The sequence below is a fragment of the Symphalangus syndactylus genome, chromosome 14, assembly GCF_028878055.3.
Source record: "Symphalangus syndactylus isolate Jambi chromosome 14, NHGRI_mSymSyn1-v2.1_pri, whole genome shotgun sequence".
Classification (NCBI taxonomy): Eukaryota; Metazoa; Chordata; class Mammalia; order Primates; family Hylobatidae; genus Symphalangus; species Symphalangus syndactylus.
Genome location: NC_072436.2, coordinates 43,302,509 through 43,325,584, shown reverse-complemented (window position 1 = coordinate 43,325,584; position 23,076 = coordinate 43,302,509). Strand labels below are relative to the sequence as shown.

The window sequence follows — 23,076 nt, the reverse complement described above, 5'->3', positions numbered from 1 at the left end:
TGCCTTGGCTATTTGGGCTCTTTTTTAGCTCCACATGAATTTTATTTTTATTTTTATTTATTTATTTGAGACAGTCTCCGTTGCCCAGGATGGAGCGCAGTGGCGTGATCTCAGCTCACTGCAAGCCCTGCCTCCCCGGTTCACGCCATTCTCCTGCCTCAGCCTCCCGAGTAGCTGGGACTACAGGCGCCCACCACCACGCTCAGCTAATTTTTTGTATTTTTACTAGAGACGGGATTTCACCATGTTACCAGGATGGTCTCGATCTCCTGACCTCATGATCCGCCCGCCTTGGCCTCCCAAAGTGCTGGGATTACAGGCGTGAGCCACCATGCCCAGCCAGTTCCACATGAATTTTAAAATAACTCTAATTCTGCAAATAATGTAAGTGGTAGTTTGATAGGAATAGTATTAAATCTATAAACCACTTTAGGCAGTGTGGCCATTTCAATGATATTGATGCTTCCTATCCATGCACATGGAATATTTTTTCTTTTCTTTTTTTTTTTTTTTTTTGAGACAGAGTCTCGCCGTCACCCAGGCTGGAGTGCAGTGGCGCGATCTCGGCTCACTGCAGGCTCCGCCCCCCGGGGTTCACGCCATTCTCCTGCCTCAGCCTCCCGAGTAGCTGGGACTACAGGCGCCCGCCAACACACCTGGCTAATTTTTTGTATTTTTAGTAGAGACGGGGTTTCACTGTGTTAGCCAGGATGGTCTCAATCTCCTGACCTCGTGACCCGCCCGCCTCGGCCTCCCAAAGTGCTGGCATTACAGGCATGAGCCACCGTGCCCGGCCGGAATATTTTTTAATTTGTTTGTATCATCTGATTTATTTATTTGTAGAGAGCTTTCCCTTCCCTTGTTAGCTGTATTCCTTGGTACTTTATTCTTTTTGTGGCAATTGTGAATTAATTCGCTTGTGATTTGGCTCTCAGCTTGACTGTTGTCAATGTATAGGAATGCTATACATTCTGCACAAATTTCTGCACATTGATTTTGTATCATGAGACTGCTGAAGTTGCTTATCAGCTTAAGAAGCTTTTGGGCTGAGACAATGGGGTTTTCTAGATATAGGATCATGGCATCTGCAAACAGGGAGTTTGGCTTTCTCTCTTCCTATTTGAATGCCCTTTATTTCTCTTTCCTGATTGCTGTGGCCAGAACCTCCAATACTATGTTGAATAGGAGTGCTCAAAGGCCATCCTTGTCTTGTGCCAGTTTGCTTTTTTTTTTTTTTTTTTTTGAGACACAGTCTCACTCTGTCACCCAGGCTGGAGTGCAGCAGTGCAATCTCGGCTCACTACAACCTCCACCTCCCAGGTTCAAGAGATTCTCCTGCCTCAGCCTCCCAAGTAGCTAGGACTACAGGCATGCACCACCATGACCAGCTAATTTTTGTATTTTTAGTAGAGACGGGGTTTCACCATGTTGGCCAGGATGGTCTCAAACTCCTGGCCTCAAGTGATCTGCCCGCCTTAGCCTCCCAAATTGCTGGGATTACAGGCGTGAGCCACCACACTCGACCTTGTATCAGTTTTCAAGGAGAATCCTTCTTTAATAACATGTGCTGCCATAAAATGTTGGTGGCTCTTAGGAGATCTTTTCTTCAAATGTTGTCTGCGGTAATTTTTCTACTCCAGTAGGAAACTTGTCCATTTTATACCATTGCACAATGTCCAGATTTATGGATATTTTCTCTAGTCATCTCATTAAGAGAGATTTTTTCTTCAAGTTGGAAAACTCTTCCTCCCAATAGATGTGTACACTGCTACAAGTAACCATAAACCCCAGTGTTAACTGGATCACTTAAAGGGAATTTACTGACTCACCGATAACTGATCAGAGCTCCAGCTTCATTCCTCCTGGGCTGCCTGGGCTCTGCTTTTTTCCTCTTAACAATTTTGTCCTTAGGCTGCTTTCTACCATAGCGGCAGATGTCTGCCAACAGCAATCAGGGCTGTATGTTTCTTCAATCACACCCCAAAAAAAAGAAAATATTATCACTAAACCAAAATACTAAACAGAAGTCTCAAACCTTCTGATTGTACATCTTAGGTCACACACCACCCCTGAACCAATCCTAGTCAAACACCATGGGTGATACACACTGTCAAAAAGTAGATGTCCACAATAGCTGTTCTTTCTCGTTTATAACACTTCTTTTACCTAGTAATAATCAGCTACCATTTACTCAATACATACTGTGTGCTGCCTCTTCATCTTTTGGCCATTTAAACTACAGGAAACTGGGTTATCTTCAGGTTACCTTAGTTATGGGAGTGTATGGAAAACATTAATGGGAAGGTGAAAGTGCAGCAAACCACTTCAGCAGTTAACAGAAAGGCTCTCAGAGCACTGGACCGCCAATCAGGACACAGCAGCAGCTCTGGGATTCGACCACAGATTCTCTGGCGTGCCCTCGGGGAAAGGGTGGCCTCGGGCCCCCTACTCTACAGAGTCTCCTCCCACGACTGCCCAGCTCCCTGGCCGACTATCTTGCCTCCATCACATCACCATCAGTACCGGGCGGCTGCAGGGCAGAGCTGTCCAGGGACCTCCTCACAGCCTCCAGAGTCAAGAAATGCCTCCTCAGGGAAGCCCTCCACCGCATCCCTGACCTGTGAGTCACGGAGCTCCCGGGCACCATGCTGGCCACAAATGCCTAAAGAGCCCCCCGGAGGCAGCTATGGGTCCCGCAGGCACTCGCAGGATAGCTGACACCTTTGGGGGACTGAGGAACCTGTCCTCCAATCCAATGCTCTCCTCACTCTCACAAGATTTTACAGACGCGGAAACCGAGGCCCGAGGCCCCAAGGGGTAATCGGCCCGCGTTCCCATGCCAATAACTGGCAGTGGCTGGACCCACACCTACTCCGTGACCCGCAGGCCAAGGGATCGAGCCCCAGATAGAACTTCTACACGAACTCCGCCCTTAGCGCCGCGCGGGGAACCTTCTCCCGGACGCAGAGACGGAAGCGGAAGTGCTGCCGAGTTGTAGCTATGGAGACGTGGGGGGCGGGCTGCCCGGAGAGCGCGACCTTTGACCTGCAGTCGAGCCTACGCCAGAGGCTGTCGCAAACAGAAGTGCAGCGGCGGCTGCGGCTGGTTGCCGGCCGGCGGCGGGCTGGCGGAGATGGACGTAAGTCAGGTCGGGCCCACTGCCTCCCATCAAGCCTTCCGCGCCGCGATTTGGGATGTGGGAGTGTGCCCGATGGGAGGGCGCGGTAGTCTCCCTCTCGGTGCCCCGAAGCCCGCGCTGCCGTCGCCTACCCATCTTTCCTCAACTCCATCCCCGGCAGTTACCTGCCCCCGTAGAGCCCGTTTGTATACGATTTGCCACAGCGACCGCCGTCCGCCCTCATTCTCTGTCTCACAAGACTTTCCGCCACTTGATTCCATAGAAGGTTTTTCCCTGTAAGAGTTCTGCGCGTTCCGTGTGGAATTAGGAAAAGAGTTCTTCTGACAACTGGGTTTGATTTTGTTTTGCAGGATCCTGTTCAAGATGGGGTGGCTTCACCAGCTACCCCTGGGACCGGGAAATCTAAGGTGAAGAGAATACTTGAATAGCGGGCTCCCTGAAGAGTGAAAGGGTGATGAATTGGAAAACTTTGGTATGGGGAAGGGGGGCACTGTGTTAAATAGCCTCGCTCCAAGGGATCTCAATTTTAGTGTACGCAGTCACCCATCCATTTCCTGTTTCTTTATTCCCCGCCCACCCCGATATAGAAAGACTTTTTGTTTACTTCCTGCTCCTGGTTAGCACTGCTGGGAGATGCTGCTATTTTTCGAACATTAAACAAAGCAGTCTAAGAAGGTTTATATAGTGGTGTAGTGGAAGGAGCAGTGACATGGGGTAGGAATCAAGGGATATCGATCTGTGGGCTCCAGTTTCTACATTGCCAAAGAGTTTAATTAGTCCAGTTTTATGGCCCTGTACAATGTTTAACATTCAATCATTCTAAATGATAGTGGTTTATTGCTAAGGTTTATTGTTTGCATGCTAAATTTTAGGCACTTGCCTAACCACTCAGTTCCTTCATTTAAGCTTCATGATAACCATGAGATAGGTACTGTTGTTACCCTCCTTTTACAGATGAGAAACCTGAGACCACAGGCTTAAGCAATTTTCTCAAGTGGTAAAGCTCAATTTTTTAATTAAAGCCTGAATGTTACCCGGTTCATCTTGCTGCTGTAATTATGCTTAAATTTTCTTGTGACCAAAGACTTGCAGCCTTGAATAGAATGAAATAATTTTACAGCTCCAAGGAATTTTAAGTAGCAATAGCTCCAACCCACTAATTTTACAATTAAAGAAATCAAAAGCTAGCAATGTTAACCTGTAACATTAGCTATAAGAGGATATGGCCTGGTTTTTACATTTCATAGTAGTTGCATAACTAATTTTTAGTAGTTGCATAGCAATTACAGAATTGACGTTGCATTTGCTGATTTTAAAAAATGTGGCCGGGCGCGGTGGCTCACGCCTGTAATCCCAACACTTTGGGAGGCCGAGGCGGGCGGATCACCTGAGGTCAGGAGTTTGAGACCAGCCTGGCCAACATGGTGAAACCCCATCTCTACTAAAAATACAAAAATTAGCCGGGCGTGGTAGCAGGCGCCTATGATCCCAGCTATTTGGGAGGCTGAGGCAGGAGAATTGCTTGAACCTGGGAGGCAGAGGTTGCAGTGAGCCAAGATCGTGTCATTGCACTCCAGCCTGGGCAATAGAGCAAGACTCTGTCTCAAAAAAAAAAAAAAAAAAGTGAAACAAAGTATGCGGTTGGCATAAAGATTTATTCTGTAGAATGTTTTTGTTTTCTGGCAGACATTGTTTCTTTTTTGTGGTATACTAGAAACATGAGTTATAACAAGTTGGTAACATGACCACATCTTTCAGCTGGAAACATTGCCCAAAGAAGACCTCATCAAGTTTGCCAAGAAACAGATGATGCTAATACAGAAAGCTAAATCAAAGTGTACAGGTATTGGGTTGAAAATATTCATCTTGATCACAGTCTTTTTAATCGTGGTTTAAAATGGTAGTTTTTAAAATAATGCATTGGCTTGTTTTTGTTTGTTTTCCAGTGACTCCAAATACACCTTAGTGTAGTAGAATCTGTTATTTAACATTCTAAAAATTTACCTCTGATTTCTAAATTATTCCCACGTCTCTAAACCGCAGTGACTTTTGAGTTGTTAAAGTCAGGGAGGAGGATTTTTAAAGTTTGTGTAAGTTAAGTATGTTTTTCCTTCATGTAGACTTTAGATTCTTCTGAGTAAAGCGTTTTTTCAAGAGAAGTCAGTTGAAATGTTAGAGACAGAAGATAAGCCCAAAGAGATGGAAAGCTTCCTCAATTAAAATAATAAAAGATTTCCATTTATAGACACTGAAGTATATTTATCTGCTGAAGTTGATTGATTCCCTATTCAGTTTTCTTTTTATTCCAGAAGGAAAAAGAACTTAGCATCCTTTTTTTTAGTATGTGTACATGAGCCCTTGAATTTCCAGTGACTTAAAATATTAACTACTTAGCCTAAAAGCTAAGACTTATTTTCTATTAGGAAAGATAAAATTATGTCTTAGAAGTTTGGATCACCTTGCAGTGAAGAGAATTTATTTGGAAAGAAGTTCTAGGCCTGAGATCTAGGCATTTGCTAATGAAACACTTAGATTAACGTTTCTTTTCTCTCTCTTTTTTTTTGTTTTGTTTTGTTTTGTTTTTTTTTTTTAAGACAGAGTCTCGCTTTTCTTGGCCAGGCTGGAGTGCGGTGGTGCAATCTTGGCTCACTGCAACCTCCCCTTCCCGGGTTCAAGTGTTTCTCCTGCCTCAGCCTCCCGAGTCCTCCCGAGTAACTGGGACTGCAGGCGCCTGCCACCATGCCTGGCTAATTTTTGTATTTTTAGTAGAGACGAGGTTTCACCATGTTGGCCAGTCTGTTCTTGATAACGTTTATTCTTAATATGCGATTGTTGCTTTAAGGTTATATAGTAAGATGTACTTAAAGGTGAAATAATATGTCTGGGATATACTTGAAAATTATCAGATGGATAAGAAAAGCAGTGAAGGAGGAAGTAAGTACAGGTTGGGAGGAAACAAAATTGGCCATGTAATGCTGAAGTATAGTGATGAGTGCAGAGATTAATCATACTATTCTGCTTAAATATATTCTAATTTGCAGATTTTGGGGGGTTTTGTGAGAATGTACTTATCAGTTTCCCAGTAATTTTGTTCTTTATTTCTGAACCGGAGTCCTTTATTTTTTAATTGTGTAGAATTGGAGAAAGAAATTGAAGAACTCAAATCAAAACCTGTTATTGAAGGAACTGATGATATTATTAAGGTAATTATTACGTTGGGAAATGTCTAAAGAGAAATAAAATTTCCATGAGGATTGTCAGTCTGCTAGAGGCTATCTGGCTTTCTGTCCCTGTTCTACTTCCTCTCTGCCTTGGTTGTTTTTACCTATCTGATTCACTGTAAAAAGAGTGGGTTAATGACTTCTAGGTCTCTTTCTGTTCTGAAATTATTATTCTACTCTCTTCCCACGTATTTTCTTTTTTCTTTCTTTCTTTTTTTTTCTTTTTTTTTTTTGAGATAGAGTCTCGCTCTGTCACCAGGCTGAAGTGCAGTGGTGCGATCTTGGCTCACTGTAACCTCTGCCTCCCGGGTTCAAGCGATTCTCCTGCCTCAGCCTTCCAAGTAGCTGGGACTACAGGCGCAGGCCACCACGCCCAGCTAATTTTTGTATTTTAAGTAGAGACAGGATTTCACCGTGTTGGCCTAGATGGTCTTGCTCTCTTGACCTCATGATCCGCCTGCCTCAGCCTCCCAAAGTGCTGGGATTACAGGCGTGAGCCACTATGCCCAGCCTATATATTCTAATTATGGTTGTTACTTCATCTTCGTTCTCTGCTCTTCCCCAGCCCCCTAAGAAAACCTGGCCATGCTCAGGACTTCAGTGATTTTAGGTGTACAGTATATAATCTATAGATAGATCCATATCCCTGGACATGACTACTGACCCAGATCTCACAGTTGTGTTTCCCTCTCACACATTTCACTTATCTCATCAAACTCAACCAAATTGCTTCCCTTGGTTAGACCAGTGGCACCACAATTTTTTATACCTTTTGACTTTAGAGACACTTTAACTTCTCTATTTCCTTTATTCTCTATATGTGTCAGTCACCAGAGACCTATTATAGCTTTAAGATATTGTTCCAGTTTATCTTTTTTCTCTTCATTTCTATGGCTTTATGTTAAACACATCAAATACTTAACCTATTTCAATAAGAACCTCACTGGGTTCTCTTTCTCTTTTTAGTCTTATGTAATCCTGTCAGATAACAAAATATTGTTTTTATTCCCTGTTTAAAAACCTGAGTTGCAGGCCAAATGCAGTGGCTCACACCTGTAATCCCAGCATTTTGGGAGGCCAAGGTGGGAGGATCACTTGAAGTCAGGAGTTTGAGATCAGCCTGGCCAGCATGGTGAAACCCTGTCTGTACTAAAAATACAACATTTAGCTGGGCGTGATTGCCCACACCTGAAATCCCAACTACTCAGGAGGCTGAGGCACGAGGATTGCTTGAACCCAGGAGGCAGAAGTTGCAATGAGCTGAGATTGAGCCACTGTACTCCAGCCTGGGCAACAGCAAGGCTCCATTTAAAAAAAAAAAACAAAAAAAAACCTGAGTTGCTTATTCTTATTTCCACTCCCTTAATGCTAACAAATGCTTTTTCATTCCTTCACTTTCATTCCCCACCTTAGGCCAAGCTTCTATAAAGTTTCTTTTGCATCTCCGAGCTCTGAAATGCTGTTTTCACTGCTTTTGCATAATATCCTTTGGTTATATATTTATTTATTTATTTGTTTATTTTGAGACAGAGTCTCACTCTGTTGCCCAGGCTGGAGTGCAGTGGCACAATCTCGGCTCACTGCAAGCTCCGCCTCCTGGGTTCACGCCATTCTCCTGCCTCAGCCTCCCGAGTGGCTGGGACTACAGGCACCCGCCACCATGCCCGGCTAATTTTTTGTATTTTTAGTAGAGACGGTTTCACTGCGTTAGCCGGGATGGTCTCGATCTCCTGACCTCGTGATCCACCTGCCTCGTCCTCCCAAAGTGCTGGGATTACGGGCGTGAGCCACTGCGCCCAGCCTGGTTATATATTATCTTATTTTCTCATCAGTGGCTCCCCACTTGTGAGCAGTGGACTACTGAGGGACTCCCAGAGAGTTATTACAAGGGGTCTTTAAATCCATATGCATGTCACACAGTATCATTTTGTTCTTTAGTTACAATGTATGAAGCTAGAATGATGTGCACAAATGTCACTTCATTTTATAATGTACTGTTTCATTTAAGTATTACTGAGTTTACAGTAGTCTTCTTTGTATGTTTGGTCATTATATGTTTTCTTAATCCATGATAGCCACAGTACAACTATATGGTAATTATGGAAGAAGGTCGATTACACCCAGACTGCCTGAGTCAGGCTTTCAGACCCTTGTTCCTCTACTGACCAGCTGTGTGACCTTGACTAAGTTTCTTAAATTCTTTCTCTGTGATTCAGTTTTGTCATGTGTAGAACAGCAATAATAATACTTTCTGTTTGTAGGATTGAGGTACAAATAGGATTGATGTAGAAATATAGGATTGATAAGGTAATACATCTACTGCACATAGAACTGGGTTGGTCACATAAGTACCCAGTAATTGTTAGTTATCATTGTTATTACTACCATGTATTATTTCTGGGGGATTTTTTTTTTTTTCTTGAGATAGGATTTCTCCCTATCGCCCAGGCTGGAGTGCAGTGGCATGATCTCCGCTCACTGCAACCTCTAGAGTGTTTTCTAGTTTTTTATCCATTAACTCTTTTATAATACTTTTTACGGAATTGCATTTCAGAATAAGAACATTTAAATATCTACCTGCTGTTTCCTCCTTATCACTCATCAATATATTCTCCCACTGTCAAAACTACTCCTAAAGACAAGATTAGAAAATTTCAGCCAGGCTCAGTGGCTCACATTTGTAATCCCAGCACTTTGGGATGGATCACCTGAGGTCAGGAGTTGGAGACCAGCCTGGCCAACTTGGTGAAACCCCATCTCTATTCCAAATACAAAAATTAACCAGGCATGGTGGCACACGCCTGTAGCCCAAGCTACTCGGTAGCTGAAGCAGAAGAATCGCTTGAACCCAAGAGGCAGAGGTTGCAGTGAGCTGAGATAGTGCTGCTGCACTACAGCCTGAGCGACAGAGTGAGACTCCGTCTCAAGAAAAAAAAAAATTCTCCAAGTTAGCCAACTTTACCTTTAAGGTTTTTTTTTCCTTCTTTTTTTTTTTCTTGATCCGTTATATTTATACATATCCATGGGGTACATGTGAAATTGTGTTAAATGCATAGAATATATAATCATCAAATCAGAGTATTTAGTATCCACACCCAGGTATTTATCATATATACATGTTGGGTACATTTCAAGTCTTCTGGCTATTTTGAAAAATACTTATCTTTCCCTGTCTTAGATTTTACTTAACATAATGACCTCCAGCTCCATCCATATTCCTGGAAATGGCCTGATCTTATTCTTTTTTATGGCAATATAGTATTCCATTGTGTATATATACCACATTTATCCATTCATCCTTTGATGGGCACTTAGGTTGATATCATATATTTGCTATTGTGAATAGTGCTGCAATAAACACAGGAGTGCATATATCCCTTTGTTATATTGATTTCTTTTCAATAACTACCAATATTGGGGTTTTTGGATTGTATGGTAGTTCTATTTTTAGTTTTTTGAGAAATCCCCAACTGTTTTCTTTTTTCTGAGATGGAGTCTTGCTCTGTCACCCAGGCTGTAGTGCAGTGGCGCAAACTTGGCTCACTGCAAGCTCTGCCTCCCAGGTTCACACCATTCTTCTGCCTCAGCGTCCCGAGTAGCTGGGACTACAGGTGCTGGCCACCAAGCCTGGCTAATTTTTTATATTCTTTAGTAGAGATGGGGTTTCACCATATTAGCCAGATGGTCTCGATCCCTTGACCACTTTGGGAGCCAGCCTCAACCTCCCAAAGTGTTGGGATTACAGGCGTGAGCCACCGCTCCCGGCCTGAGAAATCCCCAACTGTTTTCTGTAGTGGCTATACTTACCTACACTTCCACCAACAGTGTAGAAGAGTTCTCCTTTCTCCACATTGTCACTAATATCTGTTACTTTTTTTCTTCTTAATAGCCATTCCTCATTGTGGTTTTGATTTGCATATCCCTGATGATTAGTGATATTGAGTATTTTATCATATACTTGTTGGCCATTTCTTTGTCTTTTAAGAAATGTCTATTCATGTCCCTTGCCTATTTTTTAATGGGGTTATTTTTTAATGTTGTTTTGTTGTTTGAGTTCCTTGTATACTCTGGATATTAGTCCCATATTGGATGAGTACATTGCAAATATTTTGTCCCATTTAAGAGGTTGTCTTCTTCATGGTGGTGTTTCTTTTGCTATGCAGAAGCTTTTTAGCCTATAATCTCAGCATTAAGGGAAGCCATGGCAGGAGGATCACTTGAGCCAAGTGGTTTGAGACCAGCCTGAGAAACATAGCAAGATCCATTTCTACAAAAACATAAATTAGCCAGACATAGTGGAACATGTCTGTAGTCCCATCTTCTTGGCACACTGAGATGGGAAGATCACTTGATCCCAGGAGGTTGAGGCTGCTGTGAGCCATAATCACACTTATTGCACTCCAGCCTGGGTGACAGAGGGAACCCTTATATTAAAAAAAAAAAAAAAAAAAAATTTAAGATGCCTTTCAGTTTAATGTAGTCCTATTTGTCTGTTTTTGTTGCCTGGGCTTTGAGATCTTAGCCATAAAATCTTTGCCTAGACCAATGTCTTGATGCATCTGCCCTGTGTTTTCTTCTTCTAGTTTTACACTTTTGGGTCTTATATATAAGTCTTTAATCTATTTTTGTTGATATTTGTATCAACTAAATGATGAGAGATAGGGACTCACTTTCATTCTTTTGCATATAGTCACCTGGTTTTCTTGGCACCATTTGTTGAAGAGGGTGTCCTTTGCCCAGTGTGTGTTCTTAATGGCATTGTCGAAGATCGGTTGTCTATAAATATGAGGATTTATTTTTAAGTTCTCTATTTTGTTCCATTGGTCTGTATGCTTGTTTATATACCATTACTTTGTTGCTTTGGTTTCTACAGCCTTGTAATATGTTTTGAAGTCAAGTAATGTGATGCCTCCACTTTATTTTTTAACTCAGAATTTCTTTAGCTTTTCTGGCTTTGTTTTTGGTATCATGAAAATATTAGGATTCTTTTTTCTGTTTCTGCAAAAAATGATGTTGGTATTTTAATAGGGATTTCATTGAACTGTACATTAGTTTGGGTAGTATGATCATTTTAACAATATTCTATGAGCATGAAATGTCTTCCCACTTATTTGTGTTCTCTTCAGTTTCTTTCATCTGTGTTTTTGTAGTTTTCATTATAGAGATCTTACACTTCTTTGGCTTTTGTTTGAGCTACTGTAAAAGGTGTTGCCTTCTTGATTTCCTTTTTTAGCTATTTTATTGTTGGTATGTAGAAATGCTACTGGTTTTTGTATGTTGAGTTTGTGTCCAGCAACTTTACTGAATTTATTTATCAGCTCTAAGAGTTTTTTGATGGTCTTTTGTCATCTGTAGAGAGGGACAGTTTAACTTCCATGTTTCCAATTTGGATGCCTTTTATTTCTTTCTCTTGCCTAATTGTTCTGGCTAGGACTGTCAGTCCCATGTTGAATAGTAGTAGTGAAAGTGGGCATCTTTGTCTTCAGTTCTTAGAGGAAAGATTTTCAACTTTTCCCCATTTTTATGTGATATTAACGTGAGTTTGTCATATGTGGCCTTTATTATTTTGAGGTATAATCCTTCTGTGCCTAGTTTGCTAAGAGTTTTCATCCTGAAGGGATTTTGAATTTTATGAATTCCTTTTTCTGCGTCTATTGAGATGATGTATGACTTTTGCCCTTTATTCTGTTGATGTGATATGTCACATTGATTTGCATATATTGAACCATCCTTGCATCCCTGGAATAAATTCATTTGATCATGGTGTATTACCTTTTCGATATGCTGTTAGATTTGGTTTGCTAGTATTTTGTTGAGGAATTTTGCATTGGTGTTCATCAGGGATATTGGTTGTTGCTTTCTTTCTTTTTTTTTTTTTTTTTGCTGTGTCCTTGTCTGGTTTTGGTATCAGGGTAGCACCAGCTTTCTAGAATGAGTTAGGGAAAATTGCCACCTCTTCAGTTTTTTGGAGTAGTTTCAGGAGGATTGGATTAGGTCTTTATACATTTGGTAGAATTCAGTGTGCATCCATCTGGTTCTGGGCTTTTCTTTCTGGGGAGACTTTTTATTACTGATTCATTGTTGCTACTCATTATTAATTTGTTCAGGTTTTCTATTTTTTTCCTGGATTTTTCTTTGATAGATTGTATGTTTCCAGAAATTTATCCATTTCCTCTAGGTTTTCCAGTTTGTGAGTGCATAGCTGTTCATAATATTCTCTGATGGTCTATTTATTTCCATGAGAACGGTTGTAATGTCTCCTTTTTCATTTCTGATTTTATTTAGGTCTTCTTTTTTGTTGTTGTTAGCCTAACTAGTAGTTTATCAATTTTGTTTATCTTTTTGAAGAACAAGCTTTTCATTCTGTTGATCCTCTGCCTTTTTTAAAAGTCTCTATTTCATTTAGTTCTGCTTTGATCTTTATTAGTCGTTTCCTTCTGCTAATTTTGGGTTTGGCTTGTTCTTTCTGGTTCATTGAGGTAAATCATTAGATTGTGTGAAATCTTTTTACTTTTTGAATGTAGGCGTTTATTGCCATGAACTTACCTTTTAGCACTGCTTTTGTTGTATCACATAGGTTTTGGTATGTTGTAGTTTCCATTTTCATTTGTTCCAAGAAATTTTTTGATTTTCATTTTAATTTCCTTATTGACCCATGGTCATTTGAGACCATGCTATTTAATTTTCATGTATTTCTGTCACTTCCAAAGTTCCCCTTGTTACTGATTTCTAATATTACATTGTGGTTCGAGAACATACTTGATACGATTTTGATTTTTAAAAATTTGTTGAGAATGGTTTTGTGGCCTAACATGGTCTTTTCTGAAGAATGAATGATTCATGTGCTGTCGAGAAAAATATGTATTCTGCAGCTGTTGGATAAAATGTTCTGTAAACATCTGTTAGGTCCATTTGGTCTAAAGTCCGGTTTAAATGCAATGTTTCTTTGTTAATTTTCCGTCCAGATGATCTGTCTAATGCTGAGAGTGGGGTGAGGTTGCCCAGTACTATTGCACTGGAGTCTGTCTCTCTCTAGATCTAGTAATACTTGCTTTAGGAATCTGGGTGCTCCAGTGTTGGGTTCATATATGTTTAGAATTGTTACATCTTTTTGCTGGTTTGATTCCTTTGCCATTATATAATGACCTTCTTTGTCTTTTTTTTTTTTTTTTTTTTTTTTTTTTTTTTTTTCTACTATTTTTGACTTAAAGTCTGTTTTATCTAAGTATAGCTACTCAGGAGCCTGTGGCAGAAGAATCGCTTGAACCTGGGATGCAGAGGTTTTAGTGAGCAGAGATCATGCTGCTGCCAGGCTGGAGTGCAGTGGCGCGATCTCAGCTCACTGCAGTCTCCGCCTCCCGGGTTCAAGTGATCCTGCCTCAGCCTCCCAAGTAGCTGGGATTACAGCTGTCTGCCACCATGCCCAGCTAATTTTTTGTATTTTTAGTAGAGACGGGGTTTCACCATGTTAGCCAGGCTGGTCTTGAGCTCCTGACCTCAGTTGATCCACCCGCCTCAGCTTCCCAAAGTGCTGAGATTACAAGCATGAGCCACCGTGCCTGGCCACTAAATAGATTTTCTAATCCTTTTGTTCTCTCTGCTCATTTTGTTTCTATTTGCATGGAATATCTTTTTCCATGCTTTAACTTTCAGTCTATATGTCTCTTTACAGAGAAAGTGCATTTTTTGTGGTCAGTACGTAGTTGGATTATGTTTTTTATCCTTTTAGCCGGCCTGTATCTTTTAAGAGGAGAGCTTAACTCCATTTACATGCAAAGTTATTAATGATATGTGAGCCTTTTTTCTGTCATATTAATGGTTTTCTGGTTGCTTTATATATTCTTTCTTCCTTTCTCTTATTGTTTGTTATAATGGTTTGCCGTCTTTTTATAGTGGTACCATTTGAGTCCTTTCTCTTCCTTATTTGTGTGTTGCTTTACCAGTGAGTTTTCTATTTGTGTGTGTTTTTATGATCATAAATGTCATCCTTTCACTTTCAGGTTTAGGACTTCCTTGAACATTTCTTGTAGGTCTGGTCTAGTGGTAATGAATTCCCTTAGCTTTTGCTTGTCTGGAGAAGACCTTATTTCTCCTTCATTTATGAAGGATAATTTTGCTGATTATAGTATCTTTGTGATATGATTTGGATTTGTGTCCCTGCCCAAATTTCATGTCAAATTGTAATCTTCAGTGTTGGAGGCGAGGCCTAGTGGGAAGTGACTGGATCATGGGGATAAACATGAACTTCCCCCTTGCTGTTCTCGTGATAGTGAGTGACTTCTCACGAGATCTGGTTGTTTAAAAGTGTATAGCATTTTCCCCTTCACTGTCTTCCTCCTGCTCCGACTCTGTAAGACGTGCCTCCTTCCTCTTTGCCTTCTGCCATGATTGTAAGTTTCCTGAGGCATCCCCAGCCATGCTTCCTATACAGCTTGAAGAACCATGAGCCAATTTAATCTCTTTTCTTTATAAATTACCCAGGCTCAGATAGTTCTTTATAGCAGTGCAAGATCAGACTAATACACTTTGGCTGGGAGTTTTTCCTTCAACATTTTGAATATATCATTCTCTTATCTCCAATGAATATATTATTCTCTTTTCTATTCTCTTTTCTCTGGGTCTGTAAGCTTCCTACTGAGAAACCTGCTGTAAGTCTGATGGGGGTTCCTTTATAGGTGACTAGATGCTTTTTGCTGGATTTTTTTTTTCCTCTTTGCTGTTTTTAGAATTCTCTTTGTCTTTGATTTATGGCAGTTGACTATAAACATGCCATAGAGAATACCTTTTTCCATTGTATTTGTTTGGGGATACCTGGGCCTCCTGTATCTGGATATCTACCTCTCTTGCTAGACTTGGTGAGTTTTCATGTATTATTTCACTAAATAGGTTTTCTGGTATTTTTTGGTTTTGTTTTGTTTTTGAGGCGTAGTTTCACTCTTGTGGCCCAGGCTGGAGTGCAGTGGCGCGATCTTGGCTCACTGCAACCTCCACCTCCTGGGTTCAAGTGGTCCTGCCTTAGCCTCCCAAGTAGCTGGGATTACAGCCATCTGCCACCATGCCCAGCTAATTTTTTGTATTTTTAGTAGAGATGGGGTTTCACCATGTTGGCCAGGCTGGTCTCGAGCTCCTGACCTCAGGTAATCCACCCGCCTCAGCTTCCCAAAGTGCTGGGATTACAAGCATGAGCCACTGTGCCTGGCCACTAAATAGGTTTTATTCTTCTTTTTTTTTTTTTTTTTTTTTGAGACAGAGTCTCACTCTTTCGCCCAGGCCGGACTGCAGTGGCCTATCTCAGCTCACTGCAAGCTCCACCTCCCAGGTTCACACCATTCTCCTGCCTCAGCCTCCCAAGTAGCTGGGACTACCGGCGCCCACCACTGCGCCCGGCTAATCTTTTTTTTGTATTTTAGTAGAGATGGGGTTTCACTGTGTTAGCCAGGATGGTCTTGATCTCCTGACCTTGTGATCTGCCCGCCTCGGCCTCCCGAAGTGCTGTGATTACAGGCGTGAGCCACGCTCCCGGCCACTAAATAGGTTTTCTAATCCTTTTCTTCTCTCTTTGCTTTCAGATACCCCAATAATTCAAATAAATATTTGGAGGCCAGGCGCGGTGGCTCACGCCTGTAATCCCAGCACTTTGGGAGGCCAAGGTGGGCGGATCACGAGGTCAGGAGATCAAGACCACCCTGGCTAACACAGTGAAACCCCGTCTCTGCTAAAAAATACAAAAAAATTAGCCGGGCGTAGTGGCGGGCGCCTGTATTCCCATCTACTCGGGAGGCTAAGGCAGGAGAATGGTGTGAATCCAGGAGGCAGAGCTTGCAGTGAGCCGAGATCACGCCACTGCACCCCAGCCTGGGGGGCAGAGCGAGACTCAGTCTCAAAATAAAATAAAATAAATAAATAAATAAATATTTGGTCACTTTATGGAGTTGCATATGTCACAATGACTTTGCTTTTTTTTTTTTTTTTTTTTTTTTTGAGACAGAGTCTTGCTCTGTCACCCAGGCTGGAGTGCAATGATGTGATCTCGGCTCACTGCAACCTCTACCTCCCGGGTTCAAGTGATTCTCCTGCCTCAAGCTCGCGAGTAGCTGGGATTACAGATGCCCATCACCACGCCCAGTTAATTTTTGTAATTTTAATAGAGACAGAGTTTCACCATGTTGGCCAGGCTAGTCTTGAACTCCTGACCTCAGATGATCCACCTGCCTCAGCCTCCCAAAGTGCTGGGATTACAGGCATGAGCCACCGCATCTGGCCACCTTTGCTCATTTTTAAAAATTCTTTTACACTTTTTTTTTTTTTTTTTTTACTATATCAGAAAAAAAAGACCTGTCTTTAAGTTCTGACATTCTTTCTTTTGCTTGATCTAGTCCATTGTTGAAGCTTTTGAATGTATTTTGTTTTTTATTCTATGAATTCTTCAGTTCTAGAATTTCTATGTGGTTCTTTTTTTCTGATCTTTATCTCTGGTAAATTTGTCATTCATATCCTGAATTGTTTTTCTGATTTCTTTGTATTGTTTTTTGGAAATTTTTTGTATCTCACTGAGCTCCTTTAGTATCAAAATTTTGAATTCTTTTTCCAGTATCTTATGAATTTCTTTTAGATTGAGATCTGTTGCTAGAGAATTATTGTGTTCCTTTGGAGATGTCATGTGTCCATGCTTTTTAATGTTTTCTATGTCCTTTACCTTGATATCTGTGCATCTGGTGTAATAGTCACTTTTTCCAGTTTTTTTAATTTACTTTTGTAGGGAAGAACTTTTTCCTGAAGATGTATCTTTAGTATTGCTGGGGTAGAGCATAGTGGCTTTGATTTTAGGTGGGTGCAGTAGCGTAGGATCAGTATGACTTCTTTGGCTGTAAACAGCGTCAGTGGTGTCTGTGATTTCGTCAGTGACTTAGGGTGCAGTTGTTAGTGGAGGCTGTGATAAAGTTTTGCTGGGGCCTGCAATGCCAAGTAGGCCAGTCTTCAGGTCGCAGTGGTGGCAGTTGTGGATTGAGCATGCCTATCCCTGGGCCCCAAAGTGTGTCTGCTGGCACCAGTGTTAGCAGGCCAATTCTTGAGCCTCCAGGTAGCTTGATCAGGTGCTGGGAATGGCAGCAGTGGGCCAGGCTGTTGGGTGGGTTCTTGAGCCCCTGGGCAGTGGATGTAGCATGGGAAATGGCAACAGCAGTGGTGGGACAACCCTCTGGGGCGTAACTGATCAGCATTGGTTTTGGCAGTGACTGTGATTTGTTGATTGGGCCAGTCTCCATATCCACAGGTGGTGCATAGCAATGAGTGCCAGCTGTGGTGGTAGCAGCAGGTTAAGTGGGCCCTATCTCAGGCCCCAGGTTGAGTGCGCAGGTGCCACTGGTAATGGACTGGGCTGGACAATACCTAGTCCCCTGGACATTGCTCTCAGGTACTGGTAGGGGCTGGAGCCAGGACAGGCTGTGTGCCCTTAGGTTCCTCGGTGGTGTGTAAAGATGCCAGCTGTGGTGTATAAGGGTGGGGTGAGTGTCCCAGGCCACCAGCGGAATGTTCAGGTGGAGACAGCAGCATGTTGTGTCGCTGCTACTGAGGAGAGTGAAGTTGCTTCCCCTGGGAGCAGCCATAGGTAGGCAGCATCACCTGTGCCTCGGCCCACAGCGGTCTTTAGCCACAGCGGCTGCAGGCAGTGGAATTTGTCCTCAGGGTTCATGAGAATGCTCAGCCGCCCCTCTGCATGGTTAGAAGGGGCAAGATTGCCACCCGTGCTGCCACCTCAGCCTGGGTTGCCGGGCAAGACATAATCCAGTGGAGTGGAGGCCATGGCACTGTGCTGCCACTGTTCAAAACTCGGGCTTGTGGGGACAGCGTGAGCTCTCTGGAGCAATGCCTTCATGCGGCTTTCAGGAAACTCCCTATGTGAGTCTTGGGACCCACAGGGGTCAAGGGACCCTTCTGTGGCTAGGATTGTAGAAGTCTGCAACAGGAATGTGGACAGCTGAGAGTCTCTCAGCCTTTCTGAGCATTGGGGAGTTTCTCTTTTCTCCCAGCCAACTGTAGCTGAGCAGGCTGCCTTGCTTCCTTCTCTTTCCTTATGTTTTAGGCCATTTTTGCATTGGTATGAAGAAATACCAGAGGTCTATGGGAAAAATGGAAGTATGGAAGGAAAGAGGGAGGGAGGGAAGGAGGGAGGGAGGGAGACGGGAGGGATGGAGACCTGGGACTGGGTAATTAATAAGAAAAGAGGTTTAATTGGTTCATCGTTCTGCAGGCTGTTCAGGAAGCATAGTTTTGGCTTCTAGGGAGGCCTCCGGGAGCTTTTATTTATGGCAGAAGGCAAAGGGGAAGCAGCACGTCACATGGCGAAAGCAGGAGCAAGTGAGAGAGCACTGTGGGAAGAGGTGCCACACTTTTAAACAACCAAATCTTGTGAACTCAGAGTAAGAGCTCACTTTTCACCAAGGGAATGGCTCAAGCCATTCATGAGGAATCCACCCCCATGATCCAAACACCTCCCACCAGACCCCACCGCCAACACTGGGGATTACATTTCAACATGAGATTTGGGTGGGGACAAATTTCCAAACTGTCACCTTAAGGTGTTTTCTGTCACTTCTCTGTTGAATTTGTGTTCTCTCTTGGATGATCTATATATATATGTAATTATCTACTCACTATTTTGATTCATAGTGGAGGAGGTAAGTAAGAGATGCCTCTAATCAGCCACCTTTTGAAGCCCTCTCCTAACCTTGATCTCAGAGTATTGATTTTTAAAAGACTTTTTATTTCAATAGCTTTTGGGGTACAAGAGGTTTTTTGTTACATGGATGAATTATATAGTGGTGAAGTCTGAGATTTTAGTGCACCCATCACCAGAGTAGTGAACATTATACCTACTGTGTAGTTTTTTTTTTTTTTTTGAGACAGAGTCTCGCTGTGTCGCCCGGGCTGGAGTGGCGCAATCTCGGCTCACTGCAAGCTCCGCCTCCCGGGTTCACGCCATTCTCCTGCCTCAGCCTCCGAGTAGTGTGTAGTTTTGTATCCCTAGCTCACCTTCCACCCTCCCTCTTTTGAGTCTCTAACGTCCACTATATCACTCTGTATGGCTTTGCGTACTCATAGCTTAGCTCCCACTTACAAGTGGGAATATATATGGTTTTTGGTTTTACTTTATTTAGAATAATGACCTCTAGCTCCATCCAAGTTGCCTAAAAAGACATTATTTCATTCCTTTTTATGGCTGAGTAGTATTCCATGGTGTATATGTGCCACATTTCCTTTATCCACTCATTAGTCAGTGGGCACTTAGGTTGGTTCCACATCTTTGCAATGGTGAATTGTGCCACCATGAACATATGTGTACAAGTGTAGTCATCTAATGACTTATTTTCTTTTGGTATCTACCCAAAAGAAAATAAGTCATTTTGGATTGCTGGATCGAATGATAGATCTATGTTTAGCTCTTTAAGGTGTCTCCATACTGTTTTCCATAGAAGTTGTACTAATTTGCATTCCCATCAGCGGTGTATAAGTGTTCCCTTTTCCCCACATCCACGCAAACATCTGTTGTTTTTGACATTTTTTGAAATGTCTCTCTCTGTCACCCAGGCCGGGGTGCAGTGGCGCAATCTGCGCTCACTGCAACCTCTGCTTCCCAGGTTCAAACTATTCTCCCTCAGTCTCCTGAGTAGCTGGGATTAAGGTGGTATCTCACTATGGCTTTAAGTTGCATTTCCCTGATGATTATGATGTTGAGCATTTTTTAATATGTTTGTTGGCCATTTTTATATATCCTTTTAAGAAATGTCTATTCATGTCCTTTGCCCACTTTTTAATGGGATTATTTGGGGTTTTTTATTGCTGATTTGTTGAGTCCTTGTAGATTCTGGATACTAGTCCTTTGTCAAATGCGTGGTTTGCAAATATTTTCTCCCATTCTGTGAATGGTCTGTACTCTGTTGATTATTTCTTTTGCTGTGCAGAAGCTAATTAAAAAGTTCAGGTTTTATTTCAGTAGCTTTTGGGGTATAAGCAATTAAACTAAAAAGTTTAATTAGGTCCCATTTGTTTGTTTTTGTTTTTGTTAAATTTGCTTTTGAGGTATTAGTCATGAATTCTTTGCCTAGGCAGGTTATTGATTTAATATTAAAGCATGTTATCCTGACCACTCAAGTCTCAGAAGGTAACAATTTAAGAAAATTATTTTGGGAGTGATGTTAACAGGTGTTCATCCCTTACTCAACTGCTACAAGTAAGTTCTCTATTTTAGAAAACTCATATAGCAATGTAATAATATGTTCTCTACATTTCTGGAAAACTGAAAAGGCTTTCTTGCTAAGTTACACCACTTTTTTGGGAAAGTACACTGGAAAAACCTATAGCTTTTAATAGAAACTTTTATGTTCTTTATATAACATGTTAAAATGTATGTCCTTACAAGTTTAAATTATGACTAAAACTTCTGGTAGACATCTAGTGCATTAGAATACAATCTTAGTTGCATTGCAAACCTTGCACGTTTGACTTTTAAAGAAGGAGTAAGGAACCATATTTCTCATGTCAAAATTTGAGGTGCACAGTATTAGGGTTAATATTTATGCTGCTTCTAAATGCAAGAAGCATGAAAAAATTGCATGTTAAGATACTTGAATTTCTAGTCCATATCACAGTTAATAATTTCTCTTTTAAGCTGAAATCAAATTTGTATTTCCTAAGAAATACTGTCCATTCCGTGCTTCTCATCTTTAAGGTTTTAATAGTTGTTTGCATTTAGCCTGTATATATAGATCTCCTAAAATTAATTTATTTAGACTTCTGATACTTACCAATCAGAAGTTTATATTGTAATACTTATATATAATGTGAAAAAACTAATTTTAAAATTCAGGTTGTTTTAACCAAAGTCATATGCACATAATTTTTAATACCAAATTCTAAATAACTTATAATACCCAATAGCTTCTGAAAATTATGTCTGTATTTCTAAATAATATGTCTATACTGCTGTTACTTGATTTATCAGTTCTAAAACTTCCTGTTACAACAGGTGAAAATCTAGCTGTCTTTCACCACCCCTTCTACTTTCCAAATGATCAAACAGATTAAATAATCTTTGTTTTATCTTTATTCCTGGTACCTGTCTTCTGTCTTCCTATACTTTTGGGCAGGCCTTTTGTGATGATCCTATGAACCTCTACACTGCTTACTTGTATTGGCCCCCTGTTCTTTGCTAGGTCACATGTCATTCACTCTCTGGGTTAACCATCTCATTTTGGTAGAGCACATTCTTCTGTAACTTCCTAAGAATGAACACATGTAGGTAAATTTTTGTATTGTCTTGTATTTAAATATTCCTTTATTCTACTCTCATGTTTGAATGATAGCTGTAACAATATAGAACTCTGAATTTTTCTACATCTGTTTTGTTTTTGTTTTCTTAAATAATAAAGTTTTTAAATTAGTATTACTTCATCTAAGAAGTTTAGACATAGCAGTTCTCAGGCTGGTACAGTCTTCCAGTGATGTCATCAGGACCCAGACACTCTTTATCCCTGTGCTCCTGCATCCTCATCCTGTTGATCTGAAAAATCAGGGGTTTTAGGTTTTAGCTTTTATACTGTCTGTAGAAGAGGCAGGCAAGAAAGAATGTGTTGATTATGGAAGTTGAAGGAGACAGTCTATATAGAGTATGCCACAAAACTTTCCAGAATGCTCATCTAGATTTATATTTGCAATAGAGTTTTTCCTTTTTCTCAATAGAGTTTTTCCTTTTGTCTAAGAAGAAATGTCATTCACTTTTAATTTTTCCATCATTGTATTAAAATTTCTATTTGATGTTAAATATTTCATTTCAAAGAGCTCATTCTTGATATATGAATATTCTTTTCTCATCTTATTTAAAGATTCAACAAGTTCTATAATCTTTCTGAGCTAATAAATTTATGCTGTTTTGGACTTTACTTCTGCCTCCTTTGCATTGTCTCCATTTCCTTCCAATTTAATTATTTGTGATATAATCACATGTGAACCCCCCCAAAAGCTAGGATCTTTAAAATAATAGACATCTTACATTGTAATCCTCACCCCCTTGCTACTCCACCCCCACTAGTTTCCCACACCCCAGGAAACCATAATCCTAAGTCTCATGTTCATCATTCCTTTTCCTTTTATAAAGTTTTTTTACGTTTATAAGTATCATTTTATAATTTTTTTGTTTTAGTTTTTAACTTCACTAAAAGGGTATCATGTTGTTTGTAATGTATTAGGACTTTTTGCACTTAATATTTTTCTAAAGCTCATCTGTATCATTGCATGCCACCATGCTGCTATAAAGTATGACATTGTATTACAATAACACAGTTCATTCATGAACTAGACTGTTAATGGATGTTGGGGTTATGCCAAGGTTTATGTGATGTACATCTCCTTTATAAATGTGCAAAGGATTCTTAATAAGTAAATGGGTGGAATCTTTGCATCAAAAGTTACATGAAGGTTCAACCTCAGGAGATAGTGCCAAACCACTATTAAGTAATTGAAATAACTTCTACCAGCAATGTACAAGGGATGCTATGGAACCATATCCTCTCCAGCACTGGTATTGTCATACATTTTTATTTTTGCCGATCAAATAGGTGTAAAATGATAGATCATGTGGTCTGGATTGAGAGTATTCTTTTTGTGTATAACATCCATTTTCTTCTTTTTTTTTTTTTTAAGATGGAGTCTCGCTCTGTC

At 41.0% G+C, this 23,076-nt stretch overlaps 1 protein-coding gene across 5 annotated transcripts in view; it reads left to right on the top strand.

The window, feature by feature from the left end:
• Window positions 1-2,974: 2,974 nt before the first annotated feature.
• Window positions 2,975-23,076, top strand: part of GCC2 (GRIP and coiled-coil domain containing 2) — a 63,151-nt gene continuing 43,049 nt past the window's right edge. The window contains exons 1-4 of one of the 5 annotated variants that reach the window (XM_055243856.2): window positions 2,975-3,139; window positions 3,490-3,546; window positions 4,898-4,982; window positions 6,275-6,342. In XM_055243856.2, the coding sequence (XP_055099831.1) occupies window positions 3,134-3,139; window positions 3,490-3,546; window positions 4,898-4,982; window positions 6,275-6,342 (216 nt within the window). In that variant the 5' untranslated portion in view covers window positions 2,975-3,133. Of the gene's footprint in view, window positions 3,149-3,190; window positions 3,312-3,489; window positions 3,547-4,897; window positions 4,983-6,274; window positions 6,343-23,076 lie in introns of those variants that run through there. The other 4 variants (XM_055243858.2, XR_008651048.2, XM_055243854.2 and 1 more) reach the window with 4 other exon arrangements.